The sequence below is a fragment of the Saccopteryx leptura genome, chromosome 7 (genome assembly GCF_036850995.1).
Source record: "Saccopteryx leptura isolate mSacLep1 chromosome 7, mSacLep1_pri_phased_curated, whole genome shotgun sequence".
NCBI lineage: Eukaryota > Metazoa > Chordata > Mammalia > Chiroptera > Emballonuridae > Saccopteryx > Saccopteryx leptura.
In genome coordinates this window covers 75,695,428-75,721,591 of record NC_089509.1, presented here as the reverse complement: position 1 = coordinate 75,721,591, position 26,164 = coordinate 75,695,428, and the positions used below count along the sequence as shown (strand labels likewise).

Genomic DNA, 26,164 nt, shown 5'->3' with positions numbered 1-26,164 from the left:
TGTGGTCTCCTAGCTATTATTTTCACCATTTTTTTTTTTTTTTTTTTTTTTTTTTTTAGTTTTGGCTTCTAGGGACTTCTTGATGACAGTAGAAAACAATTTCTACATCACATTTTGAGGTATACATTGACTTAGCTACTATTCCCACAAACACTTTTCAGGCAGTGTTGACCTGAAAAGAAGTAAATTTTTTTAAAAAACCAACTGAACCTCCTTTAAGGCACATTGAAATTGGTAACAGCACCACACTCCTCTGGTGGCATGGAAAAATTAATGCAAAGCACTTGGAGGTCCTTGTTGCTGAGAGACACGTGGCAAATGTGCAAATATCATTATCCTTTGTGCTTCGCTTGAGAACCTATCAACAAAACTCATCTCCAGTAAGAGATCCCCAGGGTGTGGCGGAGTCTGTCAGTTTCCTCCCAATGCAGGTCCCTCATATGAAGTACCCTGGTTAACTTCTCAAGGGTGTGTGGATACCATAACCTTATTCTCCCAGTTTCAGAAGACACACCAAAATCTCTCTAGGGAGAACAGAAAGAACTTGAAAGTGCTGTGGGAAACAGAGGGAAAGAGGGTTTGAAAAGGAATAAGCAGTTAACAACAGTAGCTAAACTGTGAATCCCCTATCTCTGTCCTCCAGACCACATCCCAACCGAATCCAGCTGCACCCCGCCCGTCGACCTGTGGGCTCCTGATTGAGAGTTCAGATACAGGGCATATATTCTATGCCTGTCTCCCTTACTACTGGGTGGCAGTCCGGCCTGTGCTCACAGGGTGGAACCTGGTTGCAGTTTCAATGTGCAGGATCCACTCCCCGGGTTTTGGCGACTTTGAGAAAGGTAAAGTAATAGAGCCTAGCAATAGGGGCTGGTAAGACCCAAGGGTTGCGACACAGCGGGGGGCTTTGGGTGGAGGATAAAAAAGTCACGGAAGGTTTAAGTTTAGGGTTCTTTGCAAACATTCAACTGCCTCTTCAGGAGGCCACTGAATGGCTTTATCTGGACGGGGACAGACCCAGGAAAACAACTGGGATAACCGGTATTCCTGGTGACTGCCTGTCAGATACTGGGGCATTTAGAGGAGAGGTGGGGAAGGGACGCGCAGGTGGGGGCGGGGGCGAGAGGGTGGAGAGGGAGAAGGAAGGATGGTGAAGGGGGAAGGCTTGGGCTGCTTCCTCCTTGCTGCATCCTCTGGAAGCGTTTGGAGACCCGAGTTCTGGGGTGGGGTGGGGTGGCCTCTCTAACTCACTGCTGGACTTGACTTTCCCAAGCCAACATTTACTCCTCTGAAAAAGGCTGGACTCTGATCTTTGCGCCCCTTCCTGCTCTTTGATTCTGTTTCTTTGAGGGAAGCCCTGCTATGCAGCCCTGGGAAGAAAATACCTTCTCCGCAGGCGTGCCGGAATCGGAAGGCCAGGAAAGCGGCCTGTGGGGCACGAATTGTATTTAGATACCTATATTAAAAATGATGGTCGTTTAAAAAAGAGAAAGACACCCCCCACCCCCGCCCAAGCCCAGGCTGAGGCTGTGCACAATGGGCGTCCGGAGGCCCTCTCTCCCGAACGGCCAGGTGGCGGGTGCGAAGCGTTTCCCTCCAGTGCCCGGCGGGGCTCTGCGCCCGCCCGCCGCCCGCCGCCCGCCGCACGGGCTGCCCCTCCGCGCTCCCCGGCCTTCCCGAGCCCCTCTCGTGGCGTCCAGAGCGCAGGAAGACCCGGCGAGCGCCGCGGTCCCCGCGGGCCCGCACGCTGTGTGTAGCCAGGGGGCCGCCGGCACGGCGGGCAGCCCAGGGCCCGGGAGCAGGGCGTGGAGCAGACCCGCTCCGGGGTCGCCGGGCGCCGGGCCTCGCGCCGCGGGAGGCCCGCGAGGGCGGGGCGGCCCCGGGCGCGCAGGGAGGGAGCTCCGCCCCCGCGGGTATAAGTGCTGGGCTGGGCCCGCGGCGGCCGCGGCGGCGGCGGTGGCGCAGGGGCAGCGGCTCGGCTCGGCTCCGCTCGGCTCCGACGGCCTGTTGAGCCTCCCACCCGCCTCCATAAGGCTTTGCCTTTCCAACTTCAGCTACAGTGTTAGCTAAGTTTGGAAAGAAGAACTACAGAAGACCCCGGGACCCTTTTCCTTTTGTTGTTTGCCGTAGTAATTGTTGGGGTCTTTATGCTCACGCCTGATGCGTTTTTAGCGGTGCTCTCTTCAGTTCCGTGCACTCCTGTGGACCAGCACCTCGGCCAGAGCGGCGACAGCAGTAGCAGAGGGACAAGCGGGGGGCGTCCGGTGTCATGACCAGGGCAAAAGAGCAGAACCGCCAGGGAGGATGCTGCGGTGAGTGCACCGAATGCAGGTGGTGGCGACGCAGGGTGGGTGCAGGAGCCCGGCGGCTTCACGCAGGTTTAGGAGAAATGTGACTGAGCTGGTGGTATCCAGAGTGCTTTGTAGCTCGTGTGACTGATATTTGGTGGGGGTTCCGGAAGAAATGAATTTCAAGGTGTGGGAAGAGGGTGCTTACACGTAAGCAAGGACGGAGTAGGCTGTGAGTTTGGATTGCCATTGTTTAGAAAATGGGAGTTAAAAGAATGTTGCCACAGAGGTTTCTTCACCCTATGTGAAGTTAGGCAGTAGTTGTTGGCCAACAGGGCATGCTAAATTTAAGCGAGTGTTGACTGGATAAATGTACACGGTTTGCCGCACATAATAGTTTTTAATAGTCGTGTTTAACAGTCGTGTTAAATTTCTACGCGTTCCAACCTCGTCTCACTCCAGTGGCAAAATATGCTTTTAATCTTCCACCCCCGTGTCTCTAGGATCCTTAACAAACTACCTGACCTCGGCCAAATTTCTTCTCTACCTTGGACATTCTTTATCTACTTGGGTAAGTGCGCGTATACAGTAAGTCTTACAACATACTTGCTTGTTTCCTTTCACAGTTATTTTAAGCCATCTTCCATTTTTGTCATGCAGTTAAAGAAATAAATTATCACAAAGACGCTTTAACAAAAAAGATTTTTTTTCACCAAGGGTATTTTCCCATAGGTGTTAATAAATACTATTTAATTATCAGACTGTAACACTTTATGTATATTGACGATTATCCAAAGACAGCATTAACCAGTACAGGAGTATTTGCATTTTTTAAAATTGTATTTTGCATTAATAGGCTTAGTAAATGGTAGTATCTGCTGCTGAGAATGGATGGGTGTCTCATATACTACCTGCTATTCTTTTACATTGTAAGATCTTTATTTTCTTCTTGTTAAATGATCAGTTCCAGCATACTGCACTATGAAAATACAGTAGAATAGTGGAGTGAGAGACTTAAGCTAAAAATAGCATTCTGAGATTAGTTTAATTAAAATTGGCCCCTAAAACAAATATTTAAGTGATGAAAATTCTGCCTTTAGAAATGTTTTATGTGGGTAGATATGCATGGGGCATCTCAGGCTATCTTGAAACCATCATCCAATGAAAATCATCAGCTGATTCATAATTCTTCCTCTGACTTCCTAAGTGGTCTTGGAAGAGCTGCAGTGTTTCTGTGGGCCTGAGTTCTTTCATCAATCCCCTCTCCACCCACAAAAAAGAATAACCCCCAAAGGATGTTGGATGTGTATTTAGTTAATGATAATTAGATTATGTAAATTAAACAAAAATAAAGAATTTTGAAAATAAATTTTGTGAATGTTGCTCTCTTTTTAAATTGGGAACTTCTGTTGGATCGCCCTTAAGACATGAATGTGCACTATTTTATGTGGAAATCTGTTCCCCATGCCATTGGGAAATTATTAAGTTAGGTTATCAGCTCCTTAAGAAATAGCAATTCACAGATGGCCTTTTTAGAAAGAGCAGGCTCCTATCTTTTCAGAGGCTTAGAGGAGGATATCTGCAAATTCATGTAAACAAAGTAGAATTTGTATGAGTTTGTTTCATTTCTAATGACTGATGATTCTAAGTAGAAATATAAACTATTCTCAGTCTAAATCGGTAGTTTGTTTTTCCAAATTAACTCAGTAAGTATTAAGTATTAAAAATAAAAAATAAAAAACCCATAGCAAGCGATGGAGATAGGATCTGAGATTCTTATCTTGTGGACTGAACCTATATGTTAGGGCAACAATGTGGCTCATGTCTCAATACTGATAAATTTAGGGTTTATACGACAATACTGATAAATTTAGGGTTTATACAACCTATTGTTAATAGGTTGGAAGGTCAGATTTGCCAGAAGAATGAAATGTGGTTATTCCTGGAAGAATTATTTTGTTGTTGTTAATGAAAAGTCCTGCAGTAAAGTGACAGACCCTTACCCCAGTCTTACAAGTAAGTTGAGCAAAAGGGGTTCTTATAGGAAAGTTGTTATTAAACAAACAAACAAAAAACCACAGCAACTACAACCATATAAGGTTTAGAGAATTTTTACTTCTTTTTAATGCAAAAGAATGAAAAAGAGGAGTGTTCTCTAACTAAATAATTCTGCCTTTCTAGTTTTGTGTCCTATTTGACACTCTGCCTGATTTTGTTACAACAAAATATGTACACACGTCTATCTATTCCTATGCCAACTCTGCCAAACTATGGTTTCCTAAAAAAAGGCATTAGAGTAGGATCTATGATGTTAGGTTTTTGTAGAGTTGAATGCTTTTTATTTCTGATGTCATTTCTATCTGCTAGTGGATTGATACATTTTATTCTATACTATCAGAATACAAAGTATTGTAATAGTGGGTTCTGTCAAGAAGCTTTTAATATAGTGCAGTATAGGCTTTAAAATATATGTATATAACATATATATCATATCTGTAACAAAAATATAACTAATAGTATAAGGCAATGAAAGGGTTGGCCAGTTGTTTATATCTTATGTCACTATCCTATGAACTATCTCTGCTATATCCCAGATGTCTGCATAGATCCAGCCCTTACTTCCTTTAGATCCCTGTGCACAGAGATCTCTGTCAATACTTCATGCAAAATGCCACCTTCCAACCCCATCCTCCTTTATTTTTTCTCATAGCATTTACATTACTTGACCTATTCTAGATTTATTTTTGGTCTTTGCCCACTGGGAGGCAAGCTGCATGAAAGCTTGGACCTTGATTTTTGTGCAATGTTGAATTTCTAGTGCCTTCATGTGGCCGCTCAGTAAGTATTAAGTAGCTTAATGATTGTAAGTATTAATTCACAGATATTCAGTTGGTCTTCAGTTCTTATTCTCATGGGTGTTGATGGACATGTAAGCAAATCATCAAAGTATGGTGAGAGCTTATGGGAGGGCAGGAAGTGGACATAAGGAAAGAATGGGTAGGCTTGCAGTTGCGCTAGGTCATTAATTTAGAGTTTACCCAGTTTGGGGGCTTTCTGAGCATGGAATCTCTTGCTTCTTAAAGCTGAAAGACTTTGGAAATTGGGTTAACTAGAACATCAAGGAAGGGCATGCCATCCAAGGATAAGCAAGAGAGAAAATTTCCATTTACTAGCACTTGTTTTGATGCTCTAGAACGGGGTCCCCAAACTTTTTACACAGGGGGCCAGTTCACTGTCCCTCAGACCGTTGGAGGGCTGCCACATACAGTGCTCCTCTCACTGACCACCAATAAAAGAGGTGCTCCTTCCAGAAGTGCGGTGGGGCAGATAAATGGCCTCGGGGGCCGCAGTTTGGGGATGCCTGCTTTAGAGGAATTTAAAACAAATTATTTTGGAAAAAAGGAGTATAAAAACAAAACAAGAAAGAAGCAGTAATGGTAGAATAGTATTTCTTACTTTTTGGTTTAGGATACAGGAAATTCATTCATGGAAGCAACCTGTCATTTGGGGCATTAATGTGTTTTAGTTTTTTCCTTGGGAGCTACTCAGAGGAATGGAGATTAGAATCAAGTACCTCCTATCTCCCCATCTCTTCTTATTCTAATCAAATTGAAATTTGCTTGTCATGTGAACAATCTTTTTTTTTTTTTTTTTTTTACAGAGACAGAGAGAGAGTCAGAGGGATAAATAGGGACAGACAGACAGGAATGGAGAAAGATGAGAAGCATTAATTATTAGTTTTTCGTGGGAGACCTCAGCTGTTCATTGATTACTCTCTCATATGTGCCTTGACCATGGGGCTACAGCAGACAGAGAAATCCCTTGCTCGAGGTAGCAACCCTGGGTCCAAGCTGGTGAGCTTTTTGTTTTTTGCTCAAACCAGATGAGCCCATGCTCAGTCTGGCGACCTCGGGGTCTTGAACCTGGGTCCTCTACATCCCAGTCTGACATTCTATCCACTGTGCCACTGCCTGGTCAGGCTGAAAGATGTTTTAAGAAGTTTAATTTGCTATCCTTGTTGACATTTTTATCTTAATATATCAACTTGTCTTTTTTATTGGTTTCAAACAAATTGTATGTATATCATACATTTTCAAACTTAGTACAATTGTATTTGAAATTCAATTCTTATTCAAGTGGAAACATTTTTTATTATCAAATCAACTTTAAAAAATAGCTCTCTCTGAAATATTCATCATGGTACAGATTCATCTCAAATTTCTTGAATGTTTGCAGAACATATCTAATGTACTAGAACAGTATAGTTGATGAATGAGTCTAGATTTTTGCCACGTAGTCTATATTTACTCATTCACAACCAGGATCTATCTGCTGCATATCCATTCCTTTATTGATTCTACAGTTATTTGTTAGGCATCTACTGAGGGCCATGCACTGTACTGAGGGTTGAGAGTACAGAAAGGTCTTGAGTTCACATTTCAGACTATTAGGTGAGAATCAGTTTTTTAAACATGGTACTTCTAGTGTAATGTTTACTTACTATGTCCAGCGTCCTCTAAATCCCTAGTCTTATGTTAATTTTGAATTGTGGTTCTAAATTATGTACATAATCCTCTGTACCAAAGTTTCTCTACCTTGGCACTGTTAACCATCTTGGGCTGAGTAACTCATTGTTGTGAGGGACTGTCCTGAACATTGTAGATACCAATAGTAACACAGTCCGCTCCCCCCACCCCAGTTGTGACAAACCAAAGCAGTGCCAGACATTGCCAAGTGATTCTTGGATGGTAAAACCAGCCCCCTAACTTGAAAAATACAGGTATGCATGAAATTCATCGTGAACCATTGCTACAATGCATGTGCATCAATTTAAGTTCTAAATGCATAAGATTGTGGTCTTGGCTTTATTAAAATTTTAAACTCATTTGACGCACCAGGAAAATACTTTGCTCATGATAACATTAAATTTAACAGAAAGGTGTTAACAGACTTTGGAAAGAACTAGGAGTGTCAGTACTTCCATGTAGGGTCAAATCCATGAGGAGTTTCGTGTACTGATTTCCAGCGATAGGTTATGAGCGAACATTGTCCTGTTTTATGTTAACCAATTCGTCTGGAAAGGAGCCTAAAATCTCATAATAAGGTCCATTATAGATTTCTTTGGCATTAACTTACCTGACTCGTGTAAAAGTTTGCCATTTCACATTTTGCAGTAGTGAATTCCTAAATTCCCTATATATTTTGGAATAAAGAAATAAGTAGTTTTTTCCCCTTTCAAAACCCATCTGTATTAAAATGTAAAAATGACTACTTATGCATTGATTTCTGATATCTTCATGGGATGCCAGAATTTGCCTGTATTAACTTCATCTTTCTGATTGCCCTGCTATTTTATGACTTTGAAATTTATTTATTTGTGAAATAAAGCATGGAATTTATAATATTAGAGGTAAAGGAAGATGTAGAGATAACAGAGTACATTCTTATTTTACAAATTAGAAACTGGCCTTTTTTTTACATTAAAGGCTTACTAATGTCTGTGAACTATACTGTAGTTTCATTCTAATTCAGTAGCAAACTACTTCAGATAAATTTTAGGTTCTCAGGTAGAAACCTGCCACACAAAGGAGTAGGTTTTGTCTAAAACAGCTTTTTTGTTCTGGAACTTTTTTTTTTCCTGAAATGAAAAGGACTACGCGTATTTCATGAATATCATGCTATTTCAGGTTTACTTTGTTCTTGGGCAAGAATATTTTCCATCTTGCCAGGATGAACGGTTTTGACACCTGACCAGTATTCGATTGTAGAGGAGTCAACCTTGAAAGTCTCATGATAGCCAGAAAGTGCCCTTTTGATAAGAAAGAAACCTACTGAGTATAATTTACTCCAAATGAAAACTATTTCAGCAAACCATTTTCTCTTCTCTTATTCAAGGGAGATCGGATGTGGCACTTTGCAGTGTCTGTGTTTCTGGTGGAGCTCTATGGAAACAGCCTCCTCTTAACGGCAGTCTACGGGCTGGTGGTGGCAGGGTCTGTTCTGGTCCTAGGCGCCATCATTGGCGACTGGGTGGATAAGAATGCCAGACTTAAAGGTGAGTGTTGTTACAGCTCCGCCTTTGTGTTCCTGGAACCAGGGCCTGTGCTAGAGAGAAACCACCGTGGCTAACCCCTTGCAGGCCTGCCTGCCGCCCTTGAGTGATGGGGAGGCTGGAGGCAGCGCCTCTGCAGGAAGGGCTCTAGGGCTCCTGCACAAGGTTAGGATCACAGTATATTGAGTTTGTGTTTTTTGGGGTTTTTTTTTTAGGTATCGTTGGCTATTCATAAATTCCAGATGTTAATGATTAACACCGTAGAACTTTTCTGAGAACCATGTTAAACATTGAAAGTTTGCTTAACTCTGGCCTTATTCTGGAGTCTTTTAAGTGTGAGGTTTCTGGGACAGATTTAACCTGTGTCCTCTGGGTTGCTGTCTTTCACATAGAGGTGTGTGTAGGGGAATTGAAAACTATTGATTCAAGAGAGAATATTGGAGTCTGAATCACAGAGAGCTGGATTATAAATTTTTGAGGGAAAAGAAGAAATGATAAAATACCAACATTTATTTTAGAGCACTAGTAATGAAATCTTCAGTTTTATATAGGAAAAAGAGAAAGTGATTGAGTAATTCAATTATTCAGACTAACAGGGCAAAAATTTTCTGAATTGTTCAGTTGATAACGCCTGGCCATGTTTGTCTTAGATATTGAGGAAAGATTGAGATACGATTTGTTTCTTTCAGTATAAGATGACTGCTTCTGGATAGAGAAGCCTTGGATTAACAAATTCTAGAACTGATGCTATTAGTAAAATGCTCAAGATAAACATTTTTTCTGTTTTGAGAATTAATAGACCAAAATGCATACAGAAAAAGTTTTGTATGCTAGGAAAAAGTTCCTAGTTATTTACAACATTATGCATGGGAACATAAAAATATTATATTTAGAGATCTATAACATTATGATTGTTGAATACTGAAATTATAGGTTAGAAAGAATGTCGAATTGGAGGAAAGTGTGGTGGGCTAACAACCTCCCACTTGGGTCCTATGTAATCAACTCATATGTCACCCTCCATGAAAAGCTCTGATGTCTCTAGGCTAAGTTAAGCATTTCTACCTTTGTGCTCCCATTGGGCTTAGCCAATACCTCTACTATTCTACTTATAGTCTGATAATTATCTATTAATGTCTGTCCTTCCTCTGGTCTGTGGGGTCTTGAAAGCTAAGAACCTCATTCAGTTGATAGTTTATCCTGTGCAGTGAGTGAATGCATCACTGAATGAGTAATACACTGACATTTTATTTCAAACTAATTTCAAAAAGCAGTTTGTTTTTACTTGAGGCTTTGATATGACCTTCCAAGCCAGAATGAGTTCTACTGTCCTTAAAAGACAAGAGCTATAATTATACCTTACATATACAACTCTTTGTTTTTCAAAGTGCTTTACTAAGTATTTTATTTGAGCAGCATAATGACTGTAAAGTAAAGAAGGCAGATATGTACTGGCATCCTCACCTTTTAGACACAGGCAGAAGAGACATTAGGTATCTTGCCCTAGTAAGTGGCAGAGGAAAGACTACAAGGTGTCCCTTACCTGTATACTTACCTGTCCTTACTCCAGAACTTTGTCTACATGGGTGCCTCACTGTAAGAAAGTTGGCATTCTCTGTGATGGACAGGTGTAGCTTAGCATATCAGAGCAGTGACAAATAGTATTAGGATGCCAAAAGAAACACAGTATTTATTCTTGACAGATCCTTTTTTTTTACAGAGACAGAGAGTCAGAGAAAGAGACAGGGACAGACAGACAGGAACAGAGAGAGATGAGAAGCATCAATCATCAGTTTTTTGTTGCAACACCTTAGTTGTTCATTGATTGCTTTCTTATATGTGCCTTGACTGTGGGCCTTCATCAGACCGAGTAACCCCTTGCTAGAGCCAGCGACCTTGGGTCCAAGCTGGTGAGCTTTGCTCAAACCAGATGAGCCCGCGCTCAAGCTGGAGACCTTGGGGTCTCGAACCTGGGTCCTTCACATCCCAGTCCAACGCTCTATCTGCTGTGCCACCACCTGGTCAGCCTTGACAGATCTTTACATGGCTTTTCTATCTACTGTACTCTGATCAGATTCAGCCTGCTGTGTAGGAGGTTATGGATTCCATGACCATTTCCTTAACCTCCTCATCACCTACACCTACATGATCCTATTTTAGCTTAACCAACAAAGAGCTGAGAAGTAGATCTTGTCTATGTAATATAGTTCTGTTTGTGATAGTAAACTTTCATGATAATAAACTAAGTGAAAATGTGGTCATTATGGATGGCTTCAACTAAAAAAAGAAAAAAGTGATGGAAACTTCCTTATTCTGTCTGTAAGTTTTAGTGGTAGGGTATGATCTGGTGGGTTGTCCTGGGAATCGTTGAGGCAGGATTTACTTCAGGAATGTATTTTTAGATTTCTTGTGATCATTTGTATGTGTGTTCATGTAATAGAACAGTGATGTATGGATAAAAACAGCCCCATTGAAACATTTCAGTCCAGTGTGTGGTCAACACTTTGTTTCTCCCTCTGTACAGTGGCCCAGACTTCACTGGTGATACAGAATGTGTCGGTCATCCTGTGTGGAATTATCCTGATGATGGTTTTCTTACACAAAAACGAGCTTCTGACCATGTACCATGGATGGGTTCTTGTAAGTTCTCAGTGAGATTCTTGATGGCAAAAAACTGAACTTCTGGTAATGGTGAAAGATGAAAACCCTTTGAGGATAGGGAGGTGGTTTTTGTTTTTGTTTTTGTTTTTTCTAATGGGACATTTTCATATTGATCTCTGTGTCTACATTCATATTTCTGAAATGTTTGTTTTGTTTTGTTTTGGGTTTTTTCCCTCATAACATGTATTCATTAAGTGTCGTTTGAATTTAAAGTTTGTCCTATTGGTTGTTTTTCCTATTTGTTTTCAATAGCATTTCTAAGAGTTTATTATATATTTTTTCTGTTAGTTTTCAGCTCATTAGTATTAACCTGTAATTTGTTCACACTGATAAAAATATTATCTAATCAGTTATGACTGTGTTCTTCGGTAAAAAATTGGCATTTGGGGGGGCAGGACTAGATAGCTTCAAAAACTATGATTTTATGCTAATTTTTGGAAAAGAGAGAGATGGGGTATGGTAGAAAGTAATGGCTTTGATGTCACTATTGAATCTTGTTCTGTATATTTGGATTGATATTGTAGAGTTACAAAGCCCAGTATGACAGCGGAACTCTTCTAGTCTATTTCCTACATTTTGTTGATAAAATAACTAAGACAAAATGATGTTAGCTGATTGTCCATTGTTATGGAACTAAGAAATGTTAGAACTCTCACTTAAATACAGGTCTTATCACTTTCCTTTAATGTTTTTTCCAAAGGAGATATTTGTGGGGGAAATATTAAAAACTACCTATGTTAATGCTTATGGTAACTGTCACATAAATATGCACATGACTATTATAATTTTTATATTATATGTACTATGGATGATATAGATTACATTAGGTTTTTAACTTGACCATTGGGATTTATGTATAAAGTAAAATGATTGGTTATAAATGAAATTAAAATCAAAGTTTAATCATTACACCACTAAAGACAATTTTAAAATACATTGCATGTTGAAGTATAGGTACATTGTGGTAAAAACTGACATTTTAACTTAACTCTTCCCTGTAATTCCTTAGACTTCCTGCTATATCTTGATTATCACTATTGCAAACATTGCGAATTTGGCCAGTACTGCTACTACAATCACAATCCAAAGGGATTGGATTGTTGTTGTTGCAGGAGAAGACAGAAGCAAATTAGCAGGTAATTTATTTGGTTTTCTCTTTCAACTAAATGGTTTATAATAGGACTCGCTTTTAATCATCAATAAATAAGACTATGAGCCTTTTTTCTGGGTATTTTTAAAAGACAATAAATTGAAAGCATAGTCTTTTTCTAACCGCTTTATTTTTCTCAATGCAAAAATTTATCTCAATGGTATGAAGTTAATTTATAAGACAGTGAACATTTTTATTCTATACAAACCTGAGTTTTTGCTTTTTAAAAATACTGTTTAACTGTTTCTAAATGTTTATGTAATACTTCTAATAGTGAAAATTTCACATGAAGTTTTTATTGGTCATACTAGAGATATTATTACTAGTACTTACCAATCATACTATAGATACTGTTTTTCTCCCAACCAAATGGAAACAACTTCTAGGAGAGATTCTATAAGTTAATTCCTTCTACTTTAAAGTTATAATCTACTGACTTTTATAACATCATGTGTGATGTAATATAATTGCTGTTATAAATACTAAAGAGATAGAGGAGAGAATGCTGTACAGTTTTTGAGAAGCTTATAATCATAGTTATTCACTGGAAAACATATGCAAGAGGCCAAAGAAAGACTGAAGAATGCTTACAAAACATCATGTCCAATTACATCAATGTTACGTGGGCTCAGAATAACCTACCTCGCTCAGTATTCCCTGCCTGCCCCGTACAGCACAGAGACGCCAGCTGGATTGATAATTACACAAGGTAAAGAAGGAAGGCTAGACTTATCTACTGATCAAATCAGCTGAAACAGTTTTGCTGGTTATTGAGATAATGGGGATCACACACACATTACCCAACCATCTTGACAGATGAGAAAAGCATTCCCGATGACTTAAATAGCTTATCCTAGAATACAGAAGGCAGGATTAGGTTACTGAGGTTAGCAAACAACTTTGTCTGAACCATGTGGTTTTAAAAAAAATGATAGAAAAGAGATGGCAAGAGAAGGAACAAAATCTGTGGAAGGTCTAAAAGAAAAAGAATTCATCTGAATTATTACTTTGTGATAGCAGAGTGATGCTTAGGTAGGAATGTCAGTGGTTCTAGAGGATGGTGTGCACATAGGATAGATTTAGCACGTGTGACTCTGTACGGCATGCGATTCTCTTTGGAGCTAAAGTGGTGATTTTTCTTCCTGTGATCATTTGCTAACAGGAAATAATTTCATATTCTTTATGTCACATTGAACTAAAAGATACGGTTTTGTCCTTTTTGTGTTTTTTTGTTTACTTTCCTTTTTTTAACATACTAGTTTAATATGTAGTACATGTCCAGGTTTTAAAATTCAAAGGGCATAAAAGAATATGTTTTGAAAATAGGTCATATGTCTGTTGGAATATATTTAAGGGAAAATGGTTTTTATAATGGTTTTGTTTCTTTTGTCTGAATTTCTAATTTTGACTCTGTGAAGTAGTCTGAATAACCTTTAAAAATTAAAAAAATTAAAAAAATAAAAGTCCCAAGTATAAAGACAAAGTTACTCAGAATATTTAATTTTTTTCTTAATAAATAAATAATACATACATAACTTTGTGGGGTCTTTTTACCTATGCAGTGATGTCCTATAGTAACGATAAATATGTGACTGACCATTTCTCAACTATCTTTCTTTATATTAGGACTTATTCCAGAGTGGAATAATCTAGGCTAGGGGTAGTCAATCTTTTTATACCTACCGCCCACTTTTGTATCTCTGTTAGTAGTAAAATTTTCTAACCACCCACTGGTTCCACAGTAATGGTGATTTATAAAGTAGGGAAGTAACTTTACTTTATAAAATTTATAAAGCAGAATTTCAGTAAGTTAAAGCATATAATAATAGTTACTTACCCAGTACTTTATGTCGGATTTTCACTGTTTGGCAGAATAAATCTTTATAAAATAACTTACTATAGTTAAATCTATCTTTTTATTTGTACTTTGGTTGCTCTGCTACCGCCCACCATGAAAGCTGGAACGCCCACTAGTGGGCGGTAGGGACCAGGTTGACTACCACTGATCTAGGCCAACTAGTCTATTTTCTAGCCTTCTGAATTTTCTCAAGTTTAAGGAAGGCAGGAAACTGCCTGTTGAACTCCTGTCCACTGTGAGTTAGCTTTCAGTGAAGTGGTGCTCACTCCTCCTGCAGTGCAGGTTTGCAGCCTAGTGGAGGACAGACCTACATGTTGTCTTTCCTCAAGTATTAACCCCAGTGCTTGTGTCAATGAGAAACTGTGCTTCAAAATGGATACAAAAAACTTCTTTAGAAGGTCAGCAAGGATCTAAGGATGGCTTTGCAGTGACATCTGCTTTAAGGCAGAGTTTGTGAGCAATAAAAAAGGAACAGGATAAAGGAAAAATAGAATGAAAGAGTAGATGTGGAGGAGATTCCAGGTCCCACTGAGGTTGTGTCTTCTCTGTACACAGAGGCCCCTGTTCCAGGCAGGAATAATCTATGAATCAGGATGATTTTTGAGGCTTCTGGCAAAGACTTAGGAACCAAGCAGGGCAGGGATGACTGAGCCTATGTGCGTTGTGGGTGCTGTGTGTGCATTGAGTGAACGTGTGTGGGGGTGAAGGGGAAGAGGTATACGCATAGAGATTCAGAAAGGTGAGTTGGATGCTAATTGCTCCCTTTTCCTTACCCCACTGTTTTATGATTTCAGGGTAGGTTTTAAAATTGGAAGCTGTATTACTGTGGGTAAAGACAAGAGAAAATACTGTGGAATGTTAAGCAGTTTTAGAATTTCAGTGGTATCGGGCTAAAATATGGCTGTTACCCTCTAGTTTAGCCAGTTCCAGAAAAAGTATTGTTTTTCACATAAATACTGTTAATTAATCTGTTAACTAATTTGTCCAGGCACTTGATTCAGTGTTTTATTGAAACAGTTTCTTGTTCATGACCCTTAGACTGTCAAACCTGTTTAAAACTCACTTCCTTTTCCCAGACATTTTGCTCCATCTTTTGTTTCATATTTCCTTTCCTGTTTCCTTTGTTAATCACTCTTTATTAATAGCTTCTGAGGTTTTTGTCTAGCATTCTAAAGAAACATCTGCTGGTTAGCTCGACCAGGCATGATAGGTAAATTTCTTGTTTGAACTCTAAAAATTGATTTCGAATTTGAGGTATACAGACCTGCTGGCTGCTATTTGCTCAGCAACTCTGCTATTTTAAGTTATTATTCTATGATATGTAATAGACCCTTTGTAATGACAAGTAGTTATTTAATGTAATGTTCTGTGCCACAGCTGCTGCTGATAATAGCTAAATTGGTTTTATATGAGCACACATTTGTCTATTTGCGTAGAATTTGTAAAAAGGATATGTTTGCTCATTCAGAGGAATGATTCTTCTGTAGCCAGTTACCCACAAAATGATTAGGTCTTTAAAAAAGTTATTATTTAATTCATTCTGCTTGAGAAAAAGAAAAGTTGTCTTCTGACAGTAAGTTACACCTAAGTTCCAGGTAATGTAAGAGATAGACATTGGTGGCATTAAGAAGCTTCATTAGCACTTGAAAATTGAGACAGTGAAAGAGTAACAAATTATTGCAACTAGATTAATTTTGTTGCCGTTCTGGGGCTTTTTGATCCAAGTGTACATTTTCATTAGTATTTGATTGTTTGGATTCAAATTATTGAGCTATTTGGATCAGTTCTACATTTTTATGTTAGTGTACAAGTTGGAAATTTGTTAGCGGGGAGCAGATGGAAGTTAGTGAAACCTCTGCAAAAATGGTCATGTATGAGATCAATGAAAACTGCCTTTGCCTCTCAAGTGAAAGGTGAAAGTGTCAAAGTTCTCCTGTTATCATATAACTATTACCCGCTCATAGGACTAATTGGAAGGTAATTTAGGACCAGGAAGAACTAGAGAAGGAATAAAGGCAATTTTCTATTAATGTATATTTAGTCACGTATTGCTTTTTCCTTAGGGTGCCCTGCATGATTGATAAGACTTGTCTCATTAATTTCCACCCGGTGCGATAGAGAATGAGACAGTAGGTCATTTTCTTGACCTCCTCTCCTTTATGCATCTTGGTTTTCCACTCTGACTCAGCTATATATTTCCATAGTCCTACCCTAGACCTTGTCATCACCACTAAATCCTACCCTTCCATAGTCTCAATCTTCGGCAGCCATGTCTCGAACTAGCGCCTCCTAGTTTTTCAGCTCACTCCTCCTGGTACCCGAGCCCCAACAACCCTCTACCCTAGTTGTTCCCTACAAGTCATTAATTCCACTATCTTTTCACTCTTTATGACCCCTCTTGTCTCCTTTCCTTACCCAGCTTAAATTCCAAGGTCTGTGGTTCTGACCACGTGATCGTCAGCTCATTTGGTCTTCTTTCCTTTTGTCACTTTCCTTTTATAAGACCCTGGCTAAATCCACCCCTCCATAGGAGAATACAGTTGGAGAAAAATACACAACCTTGCTCACTGTTCAGACTTCAAGTTCATAGCCATTGGGTTCAAGTTGGCCCTTTCATGCTGCCAGCTGATCAAACGATTCTCTTTTCTTTTCCTTCTTCCCCTTTCCTAAAGGACTATTTTCTACTTTCTCCTTTGTCCACATACATTCAATACCACTTCTCCCATTCTCACTTTCACTGACAATCTTGCTTTGTTTTTTCCTGGGAAAATGAAAGAAATGAGAAGAGAACTATGTACCCCTCAACATCACATTGCTCTTTCTACTTATGCTTGAAGTCATATATGTGGCCTGTACTCTTGTTGCTACTGATGAATTGTTTGTACTCCTAAGACTTTCCACTTGAAGAACAGCTCATCCACTTGTGCTGTGGATTTACATTCTGTACTTCTCATCTGTTGTATCATTTCTGTTAGAGCAGATATTTCTCTTCTTAAATATCCTTGTCTTTACCCCTCCTACACCCCATTGCTGTGTTCTTTTCAGTGAAACTTAACAAAAAGAGATGTCTGTGCTCACTCTTCCCAATTCCTTTCCTTGGTCAGGGCCTTGGTCTGAAATGCTAAGGGAGCAAAGTTCATGTTGTGAATCCAGGCCACGCCACTCACTTAAAACATAATATAAATGGTGTCCCCTGGAGTTGGCGTCAGTCCCTTAAATCAGCTTCAATTAAGCATTTGTTTATTCTGCTCGACCAGAACTGCTCTCACTGAAGTCCCCAATACCCTCCATGTGACCAGTCTAAAGCGTCTCAATGCTCATTTTCTTGACTTAGCATTAGCACTTTTCAGTTGATTACTTCCTTATCTTTGAAGCACTGTTACCTCTTAACTTCTAGGACACCATATTCTCCTGGTCTTTCTCTTCTTTAGCTACTTCCTCCTCGTCTCCCTGACCTCTAAACATCGGCGTGCCCAGGACTCAGTTTTCAGACCTATCTCTTCTCGATCCACTCTCACTCCCTTGATGATCGAATCTAATCTCCTTACATTAAAAATCAACCAGCTGGTCCTGACTGGTTGGCCCAGTAGATGAGCAGTGGCCCAGGGTGCAGATGTTCCAGGTTTGATCGCTGGTCAGGGCACACATGAGAAATGACCATTTGCTTCTCTTCCCCCTTCTCTTTCTCTTCCCTCCTCATAGCCAGTGGCTTGGTTTGTCCTAGCGTTGGCCTCAGGTGCTGAGGGTAGCTCAGCTGATACAAGTATCAGCCCCAGATGGGGGTTGCTGGGTGGATCCTGGTCAGGTTGCATGTGGGAGTCTGCCTCTCTATCTCCCCTCCTCTCACTTAAAAAGAAAAAAAAAGAAAGAAAAGGAAAGGGGGGGGGGATCAACCAGCTGATGACTCCCAAATCTGATGCATACATCTTTCCTATAATCCAGACTCATATACGTATTTATATTTAACTGTCTGCCTGATGTGGCCTCTTGAATATCAATGGACTTTTTAGAATCAGAATCCCTAGAATCAAAATGTTTGTTCTTTTGCCCCAAACCTGATTCTTCTAAAGTCTCCCCCTATCCCCTCAGTAAGTGGCAACTCTATCTTTCCAGATACTGCTCAGGAAAAAGATGTAGAGCCATTTCTAATTCCTCTCTTTCTGTCATACACCATGTCTAATCTGTTTACAAGTATTCCAGATTTTACCTTTAAAGTCTATCCAGTATCTGTTTCTCCATTTCCTTTGTTACATCCTGGTCCATGCTACCACCATCTGCTGTTTGTCTCCTTGCCTCCATTCTTGTCTACTGCGCCCCTCATTCTCACTCTAAAATCTTTTCTCAACATAGCAGCCAAAATGAACCTTGATAAATATGTCAGACTGTGCTATCTCTCTGATCAGAAGCTTCCAATGGTTTCCTGACTCATTCGGTGTAAAAGTTATGTCCATATTATGTCACAAGACCTTACATGACTGGGCTAGCCTGCACTTTCTCTCTGACCTCATCTCTTCCTCTCCCTTCCTTTCCTCGCTCTGCTCTAGGCCTACTGGCCTCTTTGTTGTTCCTCTAGTACCCTGGCTGTTCTCCTCCTGCCCCAGGACTTTTTTGCTTTCCCTTGGTTTGGAATTCTCTATTCATTGATATCCCCCTGACTCACTCCTTTGCTTCCTACCACTTCAGGTTTGGTGTGATGCTATCTTTTCTTCAGTGAGTCCTTCCCTGACTTGGCCATGTTTAAAACTGAAATGTCCCTTTTTCCCTGAGCACTCTCCATTCCCCCATCTGCTTTATTTTTCACCAGAATACTTAACGACCATCTGACATGCTGCCAACTTATTGTCTTCATATGCTGCCAATTTATTGTCTTTTTTTTTCCCCATGGGAATGTAAACTCCTTGAAGACAGGAAAAAGGATATTCTTCATTTTATTTATAGTGCTATATGGTGCCTAGTTCATAATGGGAATTCCATAAGAGTTTGTTGGAAAAAAAATGAATATAAGATTCACAATTGTATTTGTTTTAAAAGCTGATATTAGACTAATTTCTCAAGGAAATTATGACTTTGGAGGCCAATTTAATATGACTTGATACAAACAGCAAATAATTTTCTTAGGAAATGGTTATGGTTTGCTCATAGAGTGCTTTTAGAAATTTACATTTTAGGAATCTACACGCGTGGTCTCTGAATTGGTATTATGTAAGCGGGCAGTCTCTCCTCTCGGTTTTCACACTTCCCTGCGTCTTTCACCTACCTCCTTAGATATGAATGCCACAGTACGAAGGATCGACCAGTTAACCAACATCTTGGCCCCCATGGCTGTTGGCCAGATTATGACATTTGGCTCTGCAGTTATTGGCTGTGGTTTTATTTCTGGATGGAATTTGGTGTCCATGTGTGTGGAGTACTTTCTGCTCTGGAAAGTTTACCAGAAAACCCCTGCTTTAGCTGTGAAAGCTACTGCTAAAGTAGAAGAAGCCGAGTTGAAACAGCTGAATTTACACACAGGTAAATTCAACACAATGATCAGTTCTTTTGTTCTGATGTCCACACCTTAAATGTTGCTGAAGACCAAACTGTTTTGAATTTATATCAGATTTTATTACCACTGAAAGCCTGCATGAGGCTCAATGTATCACTTTAGTAGGCTAGTCAAAACCGAGGCTTTTGAGCAGCGGTTCTCAACCTGTGGGTCGCGAACGACCAAAACACAGGGGTTGCCTAAAGCCATCGGAAATACATATTTTATTTAAAAATGTATTGTATAATAAATATGTATTTTCCGACGGCTTTAGGCGACCCGTGTTTTGGTCATTCGACCCCTGCCGGGGTCGCGACCCACAGGTTGAGAACCGCTGCTTTTGAGGGTCTGAGGAAGAACTCTGGGCTGAGCCTTAAGGGATTGGAATGGGACCCCTGACCCTTTTCCTTAATGTAGTCAGCAGTAGACACAGAGGGACAATTAACTGAGAGGTGGCTGGGCAAAAGTGGAGCCATAGGGATGGGAAGAAAAAATGAGAACAGAATTCCTAAGAGTCTATGAGGAAGGGAGTTACATACCATGTGTAGGTGATTTGTAGGAGAGTGAGGACGTGAAGGTGGATATTTCCCAAAAAGAGGAAGATGGGCTTTTGGACAACTGGAATCTTAACACAGCTCTAGCAAATAAGATGTTTTTTCCTCCAGACAATTATTACATTTTTATCTGTTGAGATTTACTTTGGTGGGAAGATAATATCAAAGCAAATGAGCAATTGAGATCAATAATATTTTGTTTATTTAACATAATTGTTACTTGGAGATTGTTCCTTGGCTGTAATTCTTAGATTAGTAAAAGACAATACATATTATATTATAGTAGCCAAGGGTACCCATGGGAGAGGAAAAGAGGATAAGAATAAATACTGAGTAAAATCATTGGCTTTCTCCCCATGCCGTCTCCCCTAAATAACGATGTGTTTTATTAACAGAAACTGAGCCAAAATTCCTGGAGGCAGCTCATCTAATGGGTGACAAAGACCCTAACATCCATGAGCTCGAACATGAGCAAGAGCCAAACTGTGCCTCCCAGATGGCTGAACCCTTCCGCACCTTCCGAGACGGATGGGTCTCCTATTATAACCAGCAGGTGTTTTTGGCGGGCATGGGTCTTGCTTTTCTCTATATGACTGTCCTGGGCTTTGACTGCATCACCACAGGGTATGCCTATACTCAGGGGCTGAGTGGGTCCGTTCTCAGTATTTTGATGGGAGCATCAGCCATAACAGGAATAATGGGAACTGTGGCTTTTACTTGGCTGCGCCGAAAATGTGGCCTGGTTCGAACTGGTCTGATCTCTGGATTTGCACAGCTTTCCTGTTTGATCTTGTGTGTGATCTCCGTGTTCATGCCTGGAAGCCCTTTGGACTTGTCTGTTTCTCCTTTCAAAGATATCCGTTCCAGGTTCATTCAAGCAGAGCCACTGTCCACAAATATACCTACACAAATACCTGAAACCATCTTCACAACTGAAATGCGCATGTCAAACGGGTCTGTTTCTACTAATGTTGCCCCAGAGATGAGTCCTGACTCTGAGTCCATAATTTCTGTCAGTCTGCTCTTTGCAGGCGTCATTGCTGCTAGAATTGGTAAGATATCTCCTTTTGTCTATTGAACTAAATGATTAACTAAATTGTCAAGGCAATATGGGTTCAGAGAATTCAACAATGAATTATCTGAAATACTCCCTGAATGCTAATTTAAGTAAAGTCTATTATTCATCCTTATGTATAATCCAGCTTTCTATCATGAAATTTTTATTTTATAGTTTTAAAAAAATTTATATGCATTTATAAAACCTGATTAGAGATTGAAATTTTTTTCTAGGTGGATATCTTAAGTATTATTCTTTACATGTTATTTAATTACTTTTGTATAAGATATCTATCTATATAGACAGATAAATATATATATATTTTTAATTTTTATTTATTTTTTTTGAGAGAGAGAGGGGAAGGGAGAAAGATGAGAAGCATCAACTTGTAGTTGCAGCACTTTAGTTGTTAATTGAATGCTTCTCATACATGTCTTGAAGCCAAGCCAGCGACCTTTGGGCTCAAGCCAGCAATGGTGGGGTCATGTCTATCATCTCGCACTCAAGCTGGCAACCTCGTGCTCAAGCTGGTGAGCCTATGCTCAAGTCTGATAAGCCTGTGCTCAAGCCAGCAACCTCAGGGTTTCAAACCTAGGACCTCAGCATCCCAGGTAGATGTTCTGTCCACTGGAGCCACCCCTGGTCAGGCACTAAAAAGATACTATCTAAAATAATTATATTGCCATTTAATGATTTAGTCTTTATATTACTATAACTCTATCAAAAGGACTAATATTTAGAGAATATTTCTATGGTACAAAGAGAAAAAGTTTTTTTTTTTGGTGTAATATTTTTTAAAAAACATGGTAGTTAGAAAAGAAAATCAAAGATCTTCTGTAGCTGATGTGTATTTAATATACTTTGCCAAACAAATGGATTTTATAGTTCTGGAATGAAACATAATATAAAGTCTTCTTACAAAGCTAAATTTAATCATTAATAGAGTACTGATGAATTATCTCCTCCTGAATTCATTCTTGAAATGAAACCATATTTATCTTGTGATACAAAGCAGTTTATTAATTTATCAAAGACATTAATATTCAAGTAAGACAGCTTTATTGTAGGGGCTTTAGAACCCAAGCAGTAAATGTAGTAATGGTTTAATGTTTCCTTACACTTTAACCATAACAACATATAGTTCTATTCATTTTAAATTTGAAAAATACTAGTACAGTCATGTGCCACTGAATGAGGGGACTGCGTTCTGAGAAATGTATCTTTAGGTGATTTTATTGTGTGAACATGATAGAGTGCACTTAGACAAACATAGCCTGGGCTGTGTAGTGTAGCTAATTGCTCCCAGCCTACTGGCACGTTACTGTGCAAAAAACCTGAGGTTAAGTCAAGCACAGAAGAAAATGATGCAATCAAGAGATGTGGTCACATGAGATGAATAGGGCTGCGGGCAGCATAACACAGCAAACTGCTTTACAGCAACCTTTTTATTTTCATCAGTAGAAAGAGTACACACTAAAAGAAGGATAAAAAGTATAGTGTAGCAAGTATATAAACCAGTAACATAGTCACTTATTATCATTCTCAAGTATAATATGTACTGTGGATAACTGTGTATGTTATACTTATTGCAACTGTCAGTGCAGTAGGTGTGTTTACACCAGCACCACAAACATATAACACATTGCACTACCATGTTCCCATGGCTATGATGTCATTAGGCAATGGAATCTTTCATCTCTAGTATAATTATGGGACCACCATTATATATACCATTTGTCGTTGACTATAACATCATTGTTCAGCACATGACTATACCTAAAATAGAATTATGTCTCTGATTTCAAAGTTTTGCTTTCATAGTATGAATAACCAGAGAAAAACAGGATTAAAATTTTGTGGACTAGACTTATTTTTGTCTGGTGGCTGTAAATATCATTACTTAGAGCCACTAATAACCCAGTATGTATTAATGAAAAATAATTCTCTGCAAGGCTATGATAAACATATATATGGTGACTTTAAAGCAGGGGTCTCAAACTCAACTCAGCATGTGGGCCGCAGAGCAAGATCACAGCCATTCGGCGGGCCGCACTAGGTCTACAAAAGGCAACTGTTACGCAACACTTTTCTCACTGCAGTTGAAAACAAAAAAAAATCAGTACAACAAGCACAATCGTACATGCAGTTTACTCAGTGTCACAAAACGACCAGAAACTGTAGTTCGCATCACAACTGCTGTTAACTAAGCTAATATCTAGCTAGGATGCTAGAGAAATGAAAAATACAAGTAGGCCCCTAGGCTTACTTAATTTTATCCAAAATATTTTGAACTTCGTGGATTAGTCTGTGTGCCGCACAAAATTGTTCGGCGGGCCGCGAGTTTGAGACCCCTGCTTTAAAGTAATAGGATTAAAATGTATATTTTTCATATGTCACCATATTTTTAACCTATAAATCTGAAATATATAGCTATAACTTTTAGAGATTGAATATCTCTAAAAAATATCTTTTGTTATAGGTCTTTGGTCCTTTGATTTAACTGTGACACAGTTGCTGCAAGAAAATGTAATTGAATCTGAAAGAGGCATTATAAATGGTGTACAGAACTCCATGAACTATCTGCTTGATCTTCTGCATTTCATCATGGTCATCCTGGCTCCGAATCCTGAAGCTTTTGGCTTGCTCGTATTGATTTCAGTGTCCTTCGTAGCAATGGGCCATATCATGTATTTTCGATTTGCCCAGAAAACTCTGGGCAACAAGCTTTTTCTCTGTGGTCCTGAAGAAAAAGAAGTTACAAATGAAAATCAAGCTAATACATCTGTTGTGTAAGACAGTTTAACTGATCTTTATCACTGTTACTAGATTATATAGAGCATATGTGCTTATTTTGTACTTCAGAATTCCAAAAAATGTCTGGGTGTCTCTCTTTGGTTCTACCACAGTTGTATCTTGATGGCTAAAAGCTACTTAGGAAACCTAAGTCAGCTGAATGAACTGGTTAATTTCCCTTATGTTTGAGGATGGAAAAGTAAAAACAGGAAAAGAAAAATGTTTAAATATGGCGACTAAAATGGCAACTCTGGTTTTCCCTATTTCTCATGAGTAGATCAAATTTTACATAAAAGAGTGACTAGTCATGTGAAGTAAGTTATTCTTTGACAGATATTTATTATCTGTGCTAGAATTGAGATATGACAGTTTTCCCTAAAACTCACTCTTGTGCAAGTCTGACAAATTTAATTTTTCTTGGTATTTTATTCTCTTATATTATAAAAACAAATTCTGCTCCAAGTATGAAGATTAAAGTTTCATAACTAGTATTATACTTATTGATCCCATTGATCTTAAGAGATTTACGTATATGTGGAAAAACAAAGTATTTCACTAGAATTCTCTAACAGGGTTATGGTTTAACTTTAGAGAGCACCTTGGCATTTTTATTGTTAGATAAGGCAAAATATTGTATTAGCATATGTGGCTGTCATATAAGCTGCGGGTAGAAGCAAAAGCTGTAAAGTAGATTTATAACACAGTAAATGCATAATGACTTCAAATATGCCAATAGTTTGGTCACAGAAACTAGAAGCAGAAAGTTGCCCAGAAGGGCAAAGATCTCAATTCAGTTCCTGCCACTCTCATTAATAATCTCTGTTTTGGAATATGAGGGAGTCAGCTTTCTGCCTGGCAGGTTAAATGTAAGAAGCAAGTCTGCACTTGGAAAGATTTGGTTTTGTCCATCATTTGACTTACTATGAACACGCTGGGGTAGAGCATTTTTACTTTTACTGTTTTGTATACCCAGGAGTTATTTTTACCTAGTTGTAGAGCAAAACTGTTCATCAATGTATTCCTTTTAAATGTCTAAAAAGAATGGAGGGAAAAAACTTTTGTATATATATTATTAAAAACTTTTACGAGTCTATTTTGCAACATGCCAGTACCAACATGGTGCTTTGCCTTAACTGTTGATGCACTTTCATGGAGACTGCAATACTATGAGCACTTTCTTTATCCTTGAGGTTTAATCTTTTTCTTCTTTTTATGGTATGACATAATGATTTGCTACATTGTAAAATCTTTGTAAGATATTTCTATATAAAAATATTTTTTAAATCTTGATTTCTTTTTTCCTGAGTTGTGTTCTTTTATTATTTAAAATTGCTTTTGTTACAGATCATCTATTTTGGATAATTTGTGTTTCTCTGTACAAAGGGCTACAGTTTCATGATGACTCATCATTTTTAGTGTTACCTCCAGTTTCTGGTGGCTTGGGTAAAACTGTAGTAAACATGAGGTCCGTCTGGTACTCTTTCTTTGACCTTGAAGAATCACACTAAGCTCTCTGAGTTCTATTTTCTCCTCTGTAAATAGGAGAGAAATAGTATAAAACCAACCCTACCACGTCACAACTTTCTTTGTTGAGTCAAATCACGTGGAAGCACTTTGTGGACTGGAAGACAGGGTGCTATTACATTACTAGAAGTTGAACTTAATTAATGATAGTTCAAATAGATCACTGCTAATAGTAGAGAGAGAATAGAACTACATTCTATATTCAACAAATGTTTACTAATGTATACTCCAAATTTATTGGTCCTGGGATGCAGATGTGGCTCACACATGGTTGATCAGAGGCTCCTTTTCTTTCCCCTAAAATTGGAAGCTTGAGAATTTTTGGCATTGCCCTGTAGCTACTGATATGCTCATGACTTTTGAACAGACTGCAGATGCCTCTGTTAGGTTTGGCTGCTAACAGGTCCTTTGCTGTCTCCCACAAGGATTGAGCTTGTGGTTGGAGATCTGCCCTGAGTATCTGCAGCTGTTACTGAGGGCCTGTGACCTTATAAAATGAATAGAACCATATTAGCAAAGGAAGTTCTCAGCTCTTAATATGGGCCTTTTGCCAGACTGTGGGCTGAGTGCAAGAGTCCTTGTGTAGGAGGAAATCACATGAAGTTACAGAGCTAATAGTAATTTTTACAGCTGTTTCCCTTAACTTTCAGAGTACTGTTCAGAGCAGGAAGAGAAGGGAAGTGGAAGAAAATTTGCTGGGCTG

The 26,164-nt window shown here is 39.2% G+C and overlaps 1 protein-coding gene across 1 annotated transcript; it reads left to right on the top strand.

Annotated features, from left to right (window-relative positions):
- Positions 1–1,935: 1,935 nt before the first annotated feature.
- On the top strand, positions 1,936–25,227 carry SLC40A1 (solute carrier family 40 member 1). Its single transcript, XM_066345215.1, has 8 exons — positions 1,936–2,312; positions 2,792–2,859; positions 8,184–8,343; positions 10,865–10,980; positions 12,011–12,137; positions 19,275–19,520; positions 20,483–21,139; positions 23,624–25,227. Exons 1-8 carry the CDS (start codon positions 2,270–2,272, stop codon positions 23,935–23,937), a joined length of 1,731 nt encoding a protein of 576 aa, XP_066201312.1. The 5' UTR covers positions 1,936–2,269; the 3' UTR covers positions 23,938–25,227.
- Positions 25,228–26,164: the final 937 nt, after the last annotated feature.